General features: G+C 45.6%; 1 protein-coding gene across 1 annotated transcript; it reads right to left on the bottom strand.

Moving 5' to 3' along the window:
- Positions 1-11076: 11076 nt before the first annotated feature.
- Positions 11077-15828, bottom strand: LOC118638815 (leukocyte immunoglobulin-like receptor subfamily A member 5). Its single transcript, XM_036274940.1, has 8 exons — positions 15795-15828; positions 15628-15663; positions 15189-15464; positions 14742-15044; positions 14424-14474; positions 13019-13129; positions 12233-12285; positions 11077-11223 (listed from the first exon to the last, which is right to left on the bottom strand). Exons 1-8 carry the CDS (start codon positions 15826-15828, stop codon positions 11077-11079), a joined length of 1011 nt encoding a protein of 336 aa, XP_036130833.1.
- Between the last annotated feature and the right edge of the window lie 1293 nt (positions 15829-17121).

The raw sequence follows: 17121 nt of genomic DNA, 5'->3' as shown, positions 1-17121 counted from the left end.
AACCCTCAGACCCATGCACAGCCCCAAACGCTCACATTTTATCACCTTATCCCTGGACTTCTGTGCTCTGTTCTGAGCCCCAGGTGCAAAGTAAGAGGTGGGACAAGCAGCCTGGGAGGGACTCACCTGACCGCGTGTGGATCCTCTGGTCCAGACTCAGCCCTGGAAGAGAGACGCTGTGAGAGATTTGATTCTGGAAGTCTGAGCTAATTCTCCTCCTTCTGTCCCCAGTCCACTCTGCTGCCCGAGCCTGAGGTTCCCATCAACTGTGATTGTTAGCATCTTGTTCCCTCTGCCACCCTGCTCCCCATGTCCACAACTGACCGAGGCAGAGAAGAGCAGGGAGGATGGACATCATGGCAACTGCTCTAAGAGCTCCCGCTCTGCAGATGGACGGACCCTGGCCTGAGGGTGGAGACGCACAGGATGTGGTGTGTCAGGAGCTTCTGCCACCTTCCGGTTCCCACCACTGTGAACCTAAGCAGAGGGTCCGCCCCGCCCTGTCAGAGGTCTGGGTGTTTTCTGGAGGCCTCAGGAGGACTCCAGGACCTCTGGAGACACTTGGCCACAATTTGGGGTTTGTTCTGACCTTGGACATTCAACCAGGTCTGAACTCCTTCTCAGGAAGGGAAGATCGCGAGTTCTCATCCTGAGTTGACCCTGACTGGATGGCTCCCAATAGAACTCCTTACACATTTCCTCAGCCTTCCACACACAGAATTAAATTTTGGTATTTACTTATCCAAAAAAAATTTTTTTGATCATCTACTACTTTGTTGAGTATTTGGGCCAGAACCAAAAACACATCCGTGATCCAGGAGACCCATTTCATGTAATAGGGGAAATTGTTATTAGCAGAGTTTTGGCTTTCGAAGTCTAACTCTGGAATTATGTTTCTTACAAAAGAGAAATGAGAGAAAATATGAGAACAACTGGGACAGTGACTATACTGTGATTGAGGCAATGGGTGTTTGAAGATGTGGAATTCTTAGAGGTGACAGTGAGACTATTCTTGAGAGCAAAGAACATTTTACAGAACCCGAGAGACAGAGAGACCCTAGAACAACAGTGAGAGAGGGTGAGGTGGTGGTTGATCATGGGTGTGCTCCCCCCCCCCCAGGCAAAGCAGTGGGATTATGTCCTTAAGGAAAGAGGCATGCATAGGAATGGACTGTGATGGTCAGACTGGGTCATGAAGATCATTCAATCTAGAGAAATACAATATAAGGAAATAAAACATATCAACAGTAATTGATTTCCCATTTTTGTGTTTCTAACAATGTTACATAAATGGCAACGTGGATTTACCACAAAATCCTCGCTTAGCCCTTAACAGTCAACACCACATGCAGAGAAGAGAAAAGAGAAGAAGAAATCGTGTTACTTCTAGTCTGTGCTTTAGCTCTGGGATGGGAAGGGATTTGCGAGTTGCATAGAACTCTAGGAGAGCCCACACATAGGCAGTAGCTGATGATGTAAATGTCTTAAAGTGTGAGTGAGTGAGTGAGTGAGTGAGCGAGTGTGTGTGTGTGTCAGTGTGTATGTGTAATGTGTGTTGACGGGGTAACTGCACTTGTCTGGGTGAGGGAATCAGGATTGAGAGCTGTGGTAGGAGGGTCACATCTGAACGACCATGAGCAGTTTTCAGTTCAGACAGAAGAATCTGTATTTACCCAAAAATCATGAGGACCATGAAAAGATTTTCAGCAGAAAATAGACACTCTTAAATGTCAGTTGGAAAGAACAATGTGGAGGTGACCTGTGGTAGGGAAGTCAAGGGCGGAGCTCAGAACCCTGGAAGGTTAGAAACATGACAGCTGCCTTTGTGGGTGGGAAGGTGACCATCCCTTCCTGCCTTGCTGATGGGGACAGCAAGGTGGCCTCAGAGACAGTGAGCCCCGAGGTGGGAGAGAAATGAGCCTGCGGGCTCTGTCGTATGCTTCTGCTCCCACGGAAAAGTTCAGCTGTTCCTCCTGGCCCTGAAACCCAGGGTCTTCTTCCTGTTTTCACCTGACGTTCTGTTTCTGTTAGCAATAAATCTCTACCTCCATCTCCTTGGGATAAATCATTTAAGTCATCTCTGCCCTTTTTGGAGCTCCTTTGAAGCTGGTTGTCACTCTCCTCTTCAAACCGTAAAGACCTTTCACGATTCCCCAAAATTGACATTCACGAGATTCTGTTTGAAGGCAGTTAACACACACAGAGACATATCTTTTTAAGATTGTTCAGATGCCTTTTTTTATTGTGTAGTTTTGAAAGCACACTCTTCATTTTAAAAAGTAATGCATGACGTTATCATGTATTATTTTACATTAGCATAAAGTTTGTTTTTTTACTTACACACTCTATTTTATTGTTCTAAAATATCTATTGATCAACTTTTGTAGATAGAGGGGAATGGGGAGATCAATTTCAACATTAATGTGAACCAGAAACATCAATCAGCTGCCTTCTGCATGCCTTCTTCTGGGGATCGAGCCTGCAACTTGGGCCTGTGTACCAACTGCAATTGGAGCTGGGACCTCTCACTCCATGGGACAATGCTCAGTGCACTGAGCCACACCAGCCAGGCTACACAGACTCATTGTAAAAGGCAGCTGTGGCACTAACACAACCCGAATGGTTGACGGACACTTGAGCAGCTCAATTACTCTCATGGTCTCACTTCCCTCATGTGTAGCTCAGTGATACCAATGAACCCTCTACGAATGTGGTGAGAGCCCACTCTTTTTGAGATATGGGGGTAAGGAAACCAGCCATTCAGATGAGATGCAGATGTTAGAGCTTTGAGAGGTTGAAAAGCTGAGATTTCTTATCCAATGGAGCAGAGGAAAAAATGCAGATTTGACCATTCATGTGGCGTCACCTGAATCATGACAGATCTTTGCAGTATAGCTGGCATATTATGGTCTCTACCTCATGAGGTGCAAGACAAGTTAGTGAGTTTATGGAACAAGGTGTACTTTCCTACCTACCTCATGTCACGCTCTGTTTTTTTTTCATTTTTTAGTCTGTCAGCACCTGTTCAAGCACTTGCACAACATGGTGAGAGTTGAGCCTTACAGTCGGCCACCTTGAGAATTGACCTTACCCATCAGTTCCGAGGAGGTTCATAGAATTACAGGAGGTTCATAGCAAACAAGAATAATCTGTAATAAACTATCTAACATTACAACTCAAAAAATTAGAAGAACATCAACAAAAAAAGCCCAAAGTAGAAGGAAGAAAATAATAAAGATCCGAGTGGAAACAAATGGCATAGAGACTAAAACAACAGGCAAAACATCAATATAACCAGGAGCTGGTTCTTTGATAAGATAAACAAGATTGATAAACCTCTAGCCAGATTCATCAAGAGAGGAGGGAGAGGATGCAAATAAGCAAAAGCATAAACAAAAGAAGTGAAGTAACAACACACTTGAGAAATGCAAAGGATTGTACGAAAATGTTAAACAACTATATGCTAACAAATTGAACAACCTGAACATTAAGTACAAACTCCCAGAAACATACAGTCTTACAAAACTGAGTCAGGAAAGAATCACAAAACCTGAATAGACCAATAACAACTAATGGCATTGAAGCACTAAAGTAACAATCAAACAAACAAACAAACAAAAAAACTCCTTACAAAAAAAATCCTGGACCAAACTACTTTATAGGGGAGGTTTACCAAACATTCAAAGGAGAACTTACGCCTATCCTCGAACTATTCCAAACAATTCAAGGGGAAGAAAGACTCCCAAGCTCTTTTTATGAGGCCAGCATTATCCTAATTCCAAAGCCTGATATGGAATCTACTAAGCAAATTAAACTGATGAACAGAGTAGGTCCAGGGCATGACTGTATACAACAGACTGACAGACCACAAAGAGGAGGGGAGATGGAGTACAGGAAAAGATTAATTAAATTACATACATGCAGATATGCACAGCCCATTGACACAGGTAATACTGTGCAGAGTCATGGGGTAGGGCAGCCACTGGATGGAGGGAGGCAAAAGAGGGGTGATGGGGGTCATCTGTAGTCTTGGCAACAATAAATCTATTTCTAAAAAAAAATTTTTTCTTCTGGCCTGGGCTCTTTCTCCCTAATACTTCCCATTAGTAACGTCCTCATTCTATCAATAGCACCCTCTTTCTCTTTATCTCCCTCTTTCAGGACATCCGAGTCATCTCTGCCTCCTCAGCTCCCATTTTCTCTTGGGCAGCAGTCCTTTTATCACACTGGGTTCTGTCTGCAAACCCTGGGTGAGAAGCTATTCGGAGTTTAATTGAAATTAGAGCTGTGACGTGGGTGGGCTGTCAGCCTGCAGCAGGTATTTCTTCTTTCTGAGTCTATTCTCTGCCTGAAGTGAGGTAATAATGACGTCTCTTGTCAGCCTGGTTGTGAAGGAGCAGGGGACACTGAGACACCCAGGGGCTAAGTCAGGGAGGTTTCCTGGGACATTGAACACAGGGACAGGTTAGAGACACTGCGGTGATCACTCTCACATCAACGTTTCTCTCTCCCTTCTCCTTTCTTATCCCTCTAAAAATCAATTTTAAAATACTTTATTTTAATGTGTTATATGTATTTCTTTTTTGTTTTCCTAGGAAGAGTTTGTGTCATTTCAGTTGTGTGTGCATGCATTTGTGTGTGTGCATGCACCTGTGTGTGTGTGTGTGTGTGTGTGTGTGTTTCTGTGTGTGAAAAAAGTCAGGAATAAAACCCCCTGCAAAGTACTTCAATTGCACAATTTTTGGTGACAGTATTATTGTATTTAATCTCAACACAGGGTGACAGAGATTTCTTCCTCATCATGTTTGTTTAGTCAAGTTAACATTTAAAGGCATCCATTTTGAAATACACTTTCTAATGTGTTGGCATACCATTTTTCATGATGTCCTCCTACTATCTTTTTAAAGTCTATGCAAGGTGTTGTGGTTTCTGCTGCTTCCCCTCTTCTGTTAAAAATCTGTGTGTTCCAAAATCAAAATGAAAGACGAGAGGTAACAACTGACACCACAGAAATACAAAAGATCATTAACTACTACTATGAACAATGATATGGCAACAAATTCGACAATCTAAGCGAAATGGACAAATTTCTAGAAACACATAGTCTCCTAAAACTGGATCAGAAAGAGATAAAAAACTTGAACAGACCAATAACAACAGAAGAAATTGAAGATGTAATCAAGACTCTCCCAGCAAACAAAAGCCCAGGCCTGGATAGCTTCACAGGGGAGTATTACTGAACATTCAAAGAACTAATACCATTCCCCTCAAACTATTTCAAAAAATTCAAGAAGAAGGAAGACTTCCAAACTCGTTTTATGAAGCCAGCATAATTCTAATTTCAAAACCAGAAAAAGACACAACAAAGAAAGAAAACTACAGGTCAATATCCCTGATGAACATAGATGCCAAAATCCTGAAGAAAATACGAGTAAATCAGATTCAGCAATACACCAAAAATAATATCCACCATAACCAAGTGAGATTCATCCCTGAAATGCAAGGCCGGTACAATATTCGCAAATCCATAAATGTGATACACAACATAAATAAAATGAAGAATAAAAACCACATGATTATATCGATAGATGCTGAAAGAGCATTCGACAAAATCCAGCATCCATTTCTGATAAAAACGTTCAGCAGTGTGGGAATAGAGGGGTCACATCTAGACATAACAAAGGCCATATATAAAAGACCTACAGCCAACATTATACTCAATGGGCAAAAACTAAAAACATTTCCCTTAAGAACAGGAACAAGGCAAGGATGCCCACTTTCACCACTCTTTTTTAACATAGTACTGGAGGTCTTAGCCACAGCAATCAGAGAGGAAGAAAAAATAAAAGGAATCCAATCTGAAAAGAGGAAGTGAAACTGCCATTATTTGCAGATGACATGATAGCATACGTAGAAAACCCCAAAGACTCCATCAAAAATTTACTTGACTAAATAAATGAACTTGGAAAAGTAGCAGGATACAAAATTAATGTCAAGAAATCTATGGCATTCTTATACACCAATGATGAACTCACAGAAAGAGAAACTAAGAAAACAATCCCATTTACCATTGCAACAAAAGATGAAGATACCTAGGAATAAACTTAACCAACGAAATAAAGGACCTATTCGCAGAAAACTACAGGTCATTGAAAAATGAAATAAAGAAAGATATAAAAAAAAGTGGAAGCACATACCCTGTTCATGGATTGGGAGAATTAACATCATTAAAATGTCAATATTACCCAAAGCAATCTATAGATTCAACGAAATCCTCATCAAAATACCAAATGAATACTTCACAGAATTAGAACAATTACTTCAAAAGTTCATATGGAACCAAAAAAGACCTCGAATAGCCACAGCAATGTTGAAAGGAAGAACAAAGTTGGAGGGATTACATTACCAGATTTCAGGTTATACTACAAAGCCACTGTAATCAAAACAGACTGGTACTGGCACAAGAACAGGCATATAGACCAGTGGAACAGAACAGAGAACCCAGAAACAGACCCAAGGCAATATGCTCAATTAATATTTGACAAAGGGGGCAATTGCATACAGTGGAGTCAAGACAGCCTCTTTAATAAATAGTGCTGGGAAACTGGACAGCTACATGCAGAGAAATGAAACTAGACCATCAACTTACACCCTACACAAGAATAAACTCAAAATGAATAAAAGACTTAAATGTGACTCATGAATCTATAAAAATCCTAGAAGAAACTGTAGGCAACAATATTTCAGACATCATACCCAGCAGAATTTTCACTCACACATCACCTAAGGCAATAGAAACAAATAAGAAAATGAACACATGGGACTACATCAAACTCAAAAGCTTCTGCACAGAGAAAGATACAATCATCAAAACGGAAAGGCTACCCACTGTATGGGAGAGCATAATTGCCAATGATATATCAGATAAGGGGTTAATTTCCAATACATAAAGAGTGCTCATACAACTCCACAAAAGGAAGACAAAGAACACAATTAAAAAATGGGCAGAGGAACTAAATAGACACCTCTCCAAACAGGACATACAAATGGCTAAGAAACATATGAAGATATGCTCATCATCACTAATCATCAGAGAGATGCAAATTAAAACAACAATGAGGTATCACCTCACACCTGTCAGAATGGTTGCCATCAACAAATCATCAAACAACAAGTGTTGGTGAGGGTGTGGATAAAAGGGGACTCTAGTGCACTGCTGGTGGGAATGCAGACTGATGCAGCCACTATGGAAAACACTATGGTGTTTCCTCAAAAAATTAAAAATTAAACTTCCATTTGGCACAGTGATCCCACTTTTAGGAATATACTCTAAGAAGCCTGAAACACCAATCAGAAATAATATATGTACCCCCATGTTCTTAGCAGCACTATTTACAATAGCTAATATCTGGAAACAGCCCAAGTGTCCATCAGTAGATGAATGGATAAGAAATCTGTGGTACATATACACAATGGAGTACTACGCAGCTGTAAGAAAGAAAGATCTCTTATCCTTTGAGATGACATGGAGGGACCTAGAAAGTATCATCCTAAGTGAAACAAGCCAAACACAGAAAGCCAAGTTTCATATGACCTCACTTATTTGTGGAATATAATGAATATAACAGTCTGAGGAATGGGGTAGTCCCAGAGATGTGGAAATGGGGTACAGACTGACAATCCCCAGAAAAGGGGGTGGTGGGGGAGAGATAAACCACAGAACTTATATGCATGAACAATGGACATGAACAACAAACTGAGAAAAGGGCAGGGAGGGAGAGGGAGGAGGGAATCAGTGGGGGGAAAAGGAGAAACATCTGTAACAAAATTAATTAATAAAAAAAATGTGTGTGTTCTACCCTTATTCTTGGGCTTTTGTGCTAAGGTTTGTAGCTATGATCAATGTTTTCAAAACTGAATGTTCTCGACTTCTGGTCAAGATGGCAGCGTAGGTAAACGCGGTATCACGTCCTCCCACAACCACATCAAAGTTACAACTAAACTACAGAACAACCATCATTCAAAACCGCCTGAAATCAAGCTGAATGGAAGTCGTACAACTACGGAATTTAAAAAAAAAAAAAAAGCAGCTACATCCAGACTGGTAGGAGGGGCGGCGGCATGAGGGGGGGCGGCGGCGGGGGCGGCGGCGCGGCGGGCTGGTCCCACATCCAAGCGTGGCGGATAAAAATCAGGAGGCTCCCGCGGCTGGGAAGGTCCTTCCTGAGGACTGAGGGGTCCCCATCCCACATCAGGGTTCCAGTGCCAGGAAGAGAAGTCCCCATAACTTCTGGCTGGAAAAACCACCGGAAACTGAGGCTCAGGGAAGCTGAGGCAGCTGGAGCCCCAGGCAGCTCCCTAAAGGGCCCGCACATGGACTTATTGGACTCTCTCCCTATAAGCTTGGAGGGGAGGCAGCTCGAGCAGCGCCAGAGACATGCAGGGAAGAACTGAGCTGTTTGGCACTGGAGCGAGGGCTGGAGAGGGGGCTTCCTCGGGGACAAACGTGCTGTAAGAGGCCTTTGTTCCTTTGGTGAGCCCTTCACGGGGAGGCAGACAGAAGCCATATCTGGGACTTCAGCAACCTGGTTCACACTGGTAGCCCCGCCCTGCTGACTCCCTGAGGCCCCGCCCTGCCCCGCACAGCTTTTAAGCCCACCCAAGCTATTGCCACTTGCTTAACCATAGGATTGGCCGGTCTTGGATCCTGCTTCAGGTTTTTCCTAAATTCTTTCAAACGAGCAGCATTGGGTCTCAGCGAGCCCCATACCTCTCATTAAGTAATACACAGAAACAAACACAGGGAGGCAGCCAAAATGAGGAGACAAAGAAACAGGTCCCAAATGAAAGAACAGAACAAAACCCCAATAAAAGAACTAAGCGAAAGGGAGATAAGCAACCTAACAGATACTGAGTTCAAAATACTGCTTATAAGGATGCTCAATGAACTTAGTGAGAACCTCAGTGAACTTAGGGAGGGCCTCAAGAGCATAAAAAAGGACCAGTTAGAAATCATGGATACACAGTTAGAATTGAAGGAGCCATTAACTGAAATAAAGAATAATTTACACAGCTTCAATAATAGAGTATGTAAATCCAAGGAGCAAACCATCAATTTGGAATATAAGGAAACAAAAAATCCCCAATCAGAACAGCAAAAAGAAAAAAGAATCCAAAAAAATGAGGATAGTGTAAGGAGCCTCTGGGACAACTTCAAGCGTGCCAACATTCGCATCTTGGAGGTGCCAAAAGGAGAAGAGAGAGAACAAGAAATCGAAAACCTGTTTGAAACAATAATGGCAGAAAACTTTCCTAACTTGGTGAAGGAAACAGACATACAAGTCCAGGAAGCACAGAGAGTCCCAAACAAGATGAACCCCAAGAGGCCCACACCAAGACACATCATCATCAAAATGCAAAAGGTTCAAGACAAAGAGAGAATCTTAAAAGCAGCAAGAGAAAGGCAGATAGTTACCTACAAGGGAGTACCCATTAGGCTGTCAGCTGATTTTTCAAAAGAAACTTTGCAGGCCAGAAGGGAGTGGCAAGGAATATTCAGAGTGATGAAAACCAAGAACCTACAACCAAAATTACTCTATCCTGCAAAGCTGTCATTTAGAATCGATGGACATATAAAAACTTTCCCAGACAAGAAAAAGTTAAAGGAGTTCATCACTACCAAACCGTTATTATATGAAATGATGAAGGGTCTTTTTGAAGAAAAAGATAAAATGTATGAACAAACAAAATGGCAATGAATACAGATCTATCAACAATGGAATCTACAAACAAAATAAACAGGAAGAACAGAAACATTCTCATAGATACAGAGAACATTTTGTTGGTTGCCAGTTGGGAGGGGGTTGGGGGAATGGGTGGAAAAGGTGAAGGGATTAAGAAGCACAAATTCATTGCTAGACTGACAAACCTCAAAGGGAAAGGGGTTGGGGGGGGTGGGAAGAAATAAACCAAAGAACTTATACGCATAACCAATGGACACAGACAATAGTGTGGGAAAAGGTGGGAGGGGGGCGAGAGTGGGGAGGAGGGGGTCAATGGGGGAAAAATGTGGAACATCTGTAACACATTTTACATCCTACAATAAAGATTTAAAAAAAAAAAACTGAATGTTCTTTATAAATTTTCCTGGGGTTTTTTGTTGTTGTTATTTGCAGTAGTTGCTACTGCCATCCGTATCATGTCTCTCCTACACCTTTCTTTATAAAATTTTGCTATTCCTTTACTAATCATTTTTAGTTGAATATTTTCACTAAAGTTGAGCTGACACACAATATCCTATGAACTTCAGGTGTGCATCACAGATTTGATATTTATCTCACAATGTGCTCCCCACCAGAGTCTAGAACCATCTGTCTCCCTGCGAAGGTATCACATGTTATTGACTTTCTTCCCCTTTTCACTCACCCCTCCAGCCCCTCCCCTTGACAACCATCGGTTGTCTCTTACTTCTATAAATTTGTTTGTTTTGATGATGCTAAAAATTCCAGACATAAATAAAATGTTTCTTTGCCTGAACTATTTCACTCAGCACAATAGCCTCGTGTTCCATCCATGTTGTTGCAAAGGGCAGAATTTTACACTTTTTAATGGCTGGTTTCTATTTCAAGTGCTTACATGCCACATCTTTCTAACCCAGGCATCTATGAATCTGAGAATACTTTGCAATATTCTGTCCTAAATTCTTGACATCATAGCTTAGGCCATTGATTATTTAGCGATTTTCATTTTGTAAGATCCTCATTCATGGTTTTTAATTTTTCCATTTTGTAGATTTGACATGTCAGATTTACATTATTATTTAAGTGACAACATTCACATCTGTTTTGGTTCACACAATGATTATTGAGAAGACTGTGGCTTTATTTTCAAAGTTAGACATATTGGTTACATTTGACTATAAAATAAGGTGACTCCCTGAGGGTCCCAGGAGCTTCTAGGAGTCCCCTCAGGTGTCCAGGTGGGGTCAGTATCTGACTGTCCATGAGGGAAGCTCTCATGTCTTCTGGGGTTTTGCCAGCTCCCTTTTTGGAATGGGAGGTTTGGGTTTTTCCTGGGCTAGTGGATGGCCAGAGGAGCATACATGCTGGGTTCATCTGGGGGATCCTCTGACAGGGAGAAAGGGGGTGCACTGGTCTCCTGTCTGAGAGCCCAGAGGTTCAGGTGGGCATAGGCCACGTCCTTGGGGGTGTCAGATACAACAGCCTGAAAAAAGGGGAGAGTGAAAAGTATAAAACATGGTTGAGGTTGGGAGTATCCTGGGGGTGTGGGGGAAGATGTGACCCACCTGACTGTCCACCTGTCTGTCCTCTTCTGCTTTTCTGTCCTTCGTGTCCACAAATCCCCCAGAGAGAGAGGAAGTAGAGCTGCCCGTTCCCTGTCTCAGTCTTGATCTTGGTTGATGCACCCGAGTGTTCAACTCTCCCTGGACATCTTCATCATGCCTGTTCTGTGGAGACAGTGATACAGAAGCAATGTCTACTGATTCCACTGTAATATCCTCCAGTCAATTATTCACATGTTGCCCATCTTCTTTTAGATCTTCAGGAATTTTCTAATTATGGGGCACTTGAATGCTTCTACAGCTATAACTCTTTTCGTAATAGCCTATCTCTTGCTCATCTAGCTCCAGCCACATGGTTCATCTTCCTGAAGATTCCTGTCCTGCCTCAGGACATTGGCACCTGCTGTTTTTTGTCCCCTCCTCTCACCACCACCACACACTTTACCCCCTCCTCTTGCTATATTTCCCTTCACAGCACTTTGCTCTCTAGGACACTGTCACTTGTTTGCATACTGTTCCCCTCACCCACAGGTGAGCTCGAGGGGTGTGGACACAGTGTTGCTCAAGACTGCACTGTGGCACCTAAATAGAGCTGTGAACAGGGGGCTCCCCGTCACTTCTGCTGGGTGAATGAATGAAGGGATCCTGGGGACCTGTGGGGGATTCACTTATTCATGCATCCTCCTGAGACCTGGGGCTGCACAGGGTCAGACAGAGAACAGGGAGCCAGTAAAGGGGACCACAGAGAAGGGGTCATGAGGTCACAAGAAAACCAGGAGCAGTGAGTCACAGCAGGACGACCTGGGTGCCCAGAAGCAGAGGTCAGTGTGGACACTGCTGAGAACCAAGTAAAGTGAGAACAGCAAATTGTTCATTGGATTAAACGGGGCAACATATGTCCTTGGTGCCTGGACAGGAGCAGGGTCTCACCCCAGAGTCCAGCTCCATAGTCTCCCCCGGCTGTGGGTCCTTCAGGGCAGAATCTATTGGAGCAGAACAGGGTGTGTCTCTTGACAGGGTCCCCGAGATGTCAGGGCTGCATCCCTGCATGCTCCCAGATGTGTCACTAACCTAGGGGTGAGGTGAGGCATCAGGTCACCCAGTGAGGATTTTAGTCCTTTTCACCCATGACCCCTACACCCTCCCAGCTTAAACCTCCCCCATCCTCTTCTGAAATTTTAGTACACCCCCTCCCATGCAGGGCAGCTGTCATTTTCTTTTACAGAGAAGCTTTTCCTGGACATTCACAGTTGAGATGGAGCTGGGGCAGGTGACCGAAGTCTTAGGGCCAGTCTGGGACCATGGTCAGTGACAGCATCGGGTCTTCGGGGACAGGAATTGAATGACCCGCAGGTGTCTGCTTTGGGCTGTGGGTCTGCGACCCCTGCAGGAGGTTGGACATGAGCCTCTCTCTGGGCCGCTCAAGAGGAAAAGTGTCAGCCCTGGGAGGTTGGGGGTCCCCTTCCTGTGCGACTCCACAGGAAACAAGAAAACCTTAATTTAACACACACTGTGCATAAGTTCATGAGAATGAAAACGATGGAAGATTAATTACATCTGTACAGCCTTGTGGATACTGCGTGTTTTGTCTTCGACTTCCTGATTTGAGATTCTGGAAAAGGAGTTTCTCAGTTGACCTCCATCTATAAGGTTTTCCTGTGGCAGATGCTCTGAGCCCCACCTTCTAAAATACAGGTCACCCCATCCCCTACTCACCTGACATCCTGCCTTTGCCCTGACACCTGTATCGAAGGAAGAGGAAGAAGAAGAGCAGCAAGATGAAGGCCACCAAGACCCCGATCAGGACGTACTCGTACCATGTGAGACCTTGAATACAAATGAGCCAATGATAACGTTTACTGAGCACCTGCTGTGTGTGAGGCAGGTACTGGGTCTGTCCTTCCTCCCTCTCCCCTCTCACAGTCATGCATCAGGGACAGCTGACCCAAAACCCAGGTCACTGAGACTCAGAGAGGTTAATCATGTTCCCCAGGTCACCCAGCCTAGATGGGGCGGGACTGGGACCAGAACCCGGGACTGTGGGTGCCCTGTGCTCTCCTCATGCTGCCCCAGAGGGACGTCAGCTTTGCGCTCTAAGTTTCTCATCTGCAGATGCCTGTCCATGTCTTATCTGAGCTGCAGGTTTTCTCTTATTTCCCACCCTTGCACAGCAGAGACATGGGAGGGGCAGGGGTGAAGAATGAACTCTTTGTCTCTCCCGAGATCTGTGTCCACCTTGCAGGAGCCCGATGTCTCCTAGGAAGGTGGAACTGGACTGGGGCTCTGCCTTCCTGAGCACTGCGTGGCTCCTTATATCACCTAATCTGACAGCAGCCTGTGAGCAAGAGGGGACCCGGGATGGACAGACATGACCCAACACTCAGGGAAGGGAAGGGACCACCTGACCCCCCACAAGAGCAGCAGAGCTGGGAAGTGAACCAGGTCTGACTCCAGCCCTCTCTCCTCTGAGCTGAGCCTGGGCTGAGGGAAAGGACCTGGATGCCCCAGACCCTTGTCCTGCCTGCCCCTCCCTGTGCATGTCACCATCACTGCTGCAGAGGGGACAGTCCCCACACCACGTCCTGTGGTGTCCTCTGAAAAGCCCTCTCTCCAGAAAGTTAGAACCTGAGCTGAAAAGAAATTTAAGATCTGGGTGACAAATCTCTCCTTTTACACTAGGGGACTGTGAGGCCCAAACAACAAAAAGAAACATTCAAATCAGCATCCCCAGAGAGACTTGAACTCCCTCAGAACTCAATCCCTGTCTCCCTGGATACACCTTTCACCTTCCTAGAGACACCCTCACTTACCCCAATGAGGCCTGACTCAGTGTGGGGGTGGGACCATCCTCAGGGCGTCCAGGAGTCTGGATGAGTGGTGAGGGGTGGGGGCCATTCTCATCGCTGCAGCCTTATTCTCTTCCCCCTGCTGGATCCCCAGCATCTCCCTCTGTCATGATCATCGCACCTGCCACCTGCCAGCCTCAGGGTCCAGAAACTCCCAGCCCCTCCTCGGACACAAGCCCGTCCTTGAGGATCTGGTTGATTTTAGACCCCTTGATAAACTCTCAGGACTTTCTGAGTGCTCTGTGCTCCCTCTGAACAGAGTTCCAGTGACTCACCAGCTGTAGCGATGGGCTCTGTGAGTGGTGGGCTGGTGCCCATGGGGAGTCCTGAAAATGAGGATACAAGTGAGTGAAGATTAGGAAAGAACCCTGGAGTTCCCAAACCCTCCATCTCTGTCTCCTTCATAGACTCCCCCCTGGCCCCCTAATACCTTCCAAATTAAAGCTTGAGGGTAAAGTGGGCAAAGGTGAGAGCATCTCTGAGGGACAGATTCTGCTGGATGACTATCCTCAGAGCCCCTCACTCTCATGTCTCCTGAGGACAGGACCCTGAGCTGACTGCGCTCAGACACAAAGGGGTCAGGGATTCCTCACCTGAGAACTGTAGATCCAGGGGGTCACTTGAGTCAGACCACTGCTGGGGGTTCTTCTTATAAAACCCATAGCATCTGAGTGTCCCGTTGAGGCTGGAGTTCATGGGGCCCACAGTGAACAGGGCCTGGAACAGCCCATTGGAATTTTTCTCTGAGTCCAGAGTCCAGTAGAGCCTGTGTTCTCCTTCCTTAGTCAGAATGAACCTGTCAAATCCCTGCCCTGAGGCACACTGGAGGGTCACGTTCCCTCCTAAGGGCACGACAGGGCTGGGCAGGGCTGAGAGGCTGGGCTTTTTGTAGATTCCTAGGGGGGAAGAGACAGCTCACACATGGGGCTCACACCTCCCTCGTGTCCCCCAGGGCTGGGCTGTGAGAGGGCAGAGGCCCTGAGAGCAGACTCCTTCCTGAGGGCAGAGCCTGAGGTTGGGACCCCTCAGTGTCCCCTCACCTGTCAGCACCAGCTCCAGGGTGTCACTGCGCTCTGACCAGCCAGAGGGGCTGAGGTAGGCACAGGAATATTTCCCTGCATAACTTCTCTTTAAGAAGAACTTGGCTCTGTCGCCAGGCTCCAGTGGTTCCTGTCTGTCCGAGCACGTAGACATGTCATCTCTATACAGACAGTACTCCTGGGCCTTTGTGGTCCCCCAACACCAGAGGGTCACAGAGCTCCCTGGGGGCACCATAGAGCCTGGCTCAGCACAGATGGTGGGTTTGGGGAGGGTCCCTGAAAGGAAACCAAAAGCTGCATCACATATGCCTTCCCCACCCACATCCCCCAGCTCAGCCAAAGGCCCTCACACTCCATCACACTTCTCTGGAACTCAGGGCTCGGCCTGAGCCCAAGGGATAAAAAATAGAGGTGGACATGCAGCCAGAGGAGGACTCACCTGCTTGCAAATGCATCCTCTGGTCCAGACTCAGCCCTGGAAGAGAGTCCCGGTCAGAGATTGTTCTCCCTCAGGGCCCTGTCCAGTGGAGCCAACTGGGCTCTGAGGTTGCCATGAACAGGGGTGTAGCCTCCCCACCCCTCCTGTTTCCAATCTCCACAACTGACCAAGGCAGAGAAGAGCCGGGAGGAGGAACGTCATGGCACCTGCTCTGAGAGCTCTGTAGATGGACAGGACCCTGGGGCTGGGGATAGAGACGAACAGGATGTGGGGAGTCAGAAGCTTGTGCCTCCCTTCCGGGTCCCCTCAGCTATGGACCTACAGCAGGGGGACAGCCCCACCCCGGCTCTGGCTCTGGGTTTTTTCATGACGAGGGCACAGGAGGACTCCAGCGTCTCTGGAGACACTCAGCACAAATGTGGGGTCTCTTCTGACTCCCAGGACTCTGCCTGGCTGTACTCCTGCTCAGACACAAGAACCATTTCTTGTCCCACGTAGACCCTATAAATAAAAATTACTACAAATTTTATCTGGGTCTCTCGAATGAAATTTACCGTTGTTCTCTGACTTGCCCATGAATAAATATTTACTGGTCAATTAGTACCTGCTGGGTTTGGGGCCATAAACAGAAATATATGTGTGATCCAGAAGACCCATTTTCTGTCTTTTGAGAACTCTTCTAAGCACAGTGTGGGTATTCTAAGGCTGATGTTGCAGTTACGCTACATGAAAAATGAAAATGAAAGAAAGTATGAGAACTAGGGACCGTGACAAGACTGTGGATGATGCAATGGCTGTTTGAAGATGGGCGATCCTTAGAGGGGGGACTGGGTATCTTCTTGAGAGGACAGAACGTTCTAGAGAACCCTAGAAACAGAGAGACCCTCCAAACAACAGTAAGGGAGGGTGAGGTGGTGGTTGATTGTGGGGATGCTGCCCCCATACAAGGAGATGGGATTATGTCCATAAGGCAAAGGCAACACATAGAAATAAACTGTGATGGTCACACTGAGTTATGAAGATCATATGATCCAGAAAATACAATATATGGAAATGAAATACAATGTCAACAGTAATTGATCTGCAGTTGTAGTCTTTCCAACCATGTTACACGACAGGCAACAAGGATTTACCATACAGTGCTTGCTCACCCTTCACACTCAGAATCACATGCTGAGATGAGAAATGAGAAGAAAGAATCTCTGTGTTGCTTCCAGTCTGGGCTTTAGCTCTGGGTTTGGGAAGGGATTTGCTGGTTGAACAGAAGTCAAGGAAATTACAGACGTGGTCAGCAGCAGATGGTGTGAGTGTGTTTACGTGTGACTGTGTGTGTGCATGAGTGTGTGGGTGTGTGGTAGTCCGTAGGTGTGTGAGTGTGTGTCAGGGGTAACTGCACTTGCCACGATGAGGGAATCAGAAGTGAGGGCTGAGATGGGAGGGTCACATCTCGATGACCATGAGCTGCCTTCACCTCAGAGAGAAGAGTTTGACTTC

This window comes from Molossus molossus, unplaced genomic scaffold, assembly GCF_014108415.1.
Source record: "Molossus molossus isolate mMolMol1 unplaced genomic scaffold, mMolMol1.p scaffold_m16_p_21, whole genome shotgun sequence".
In the NCBI taxonomy this organism is placed as follows: Eukaryota; Metazoa; Chordata; class Mammalia; order Chiroptera; family Molossidae; genus Molossus; species Molossus molossus.
The sequence above is the reverse complement of the archived record's forward strand: the minus strand, read 5'-3'. Positions and strand labels throughout refer to the sequence as shown.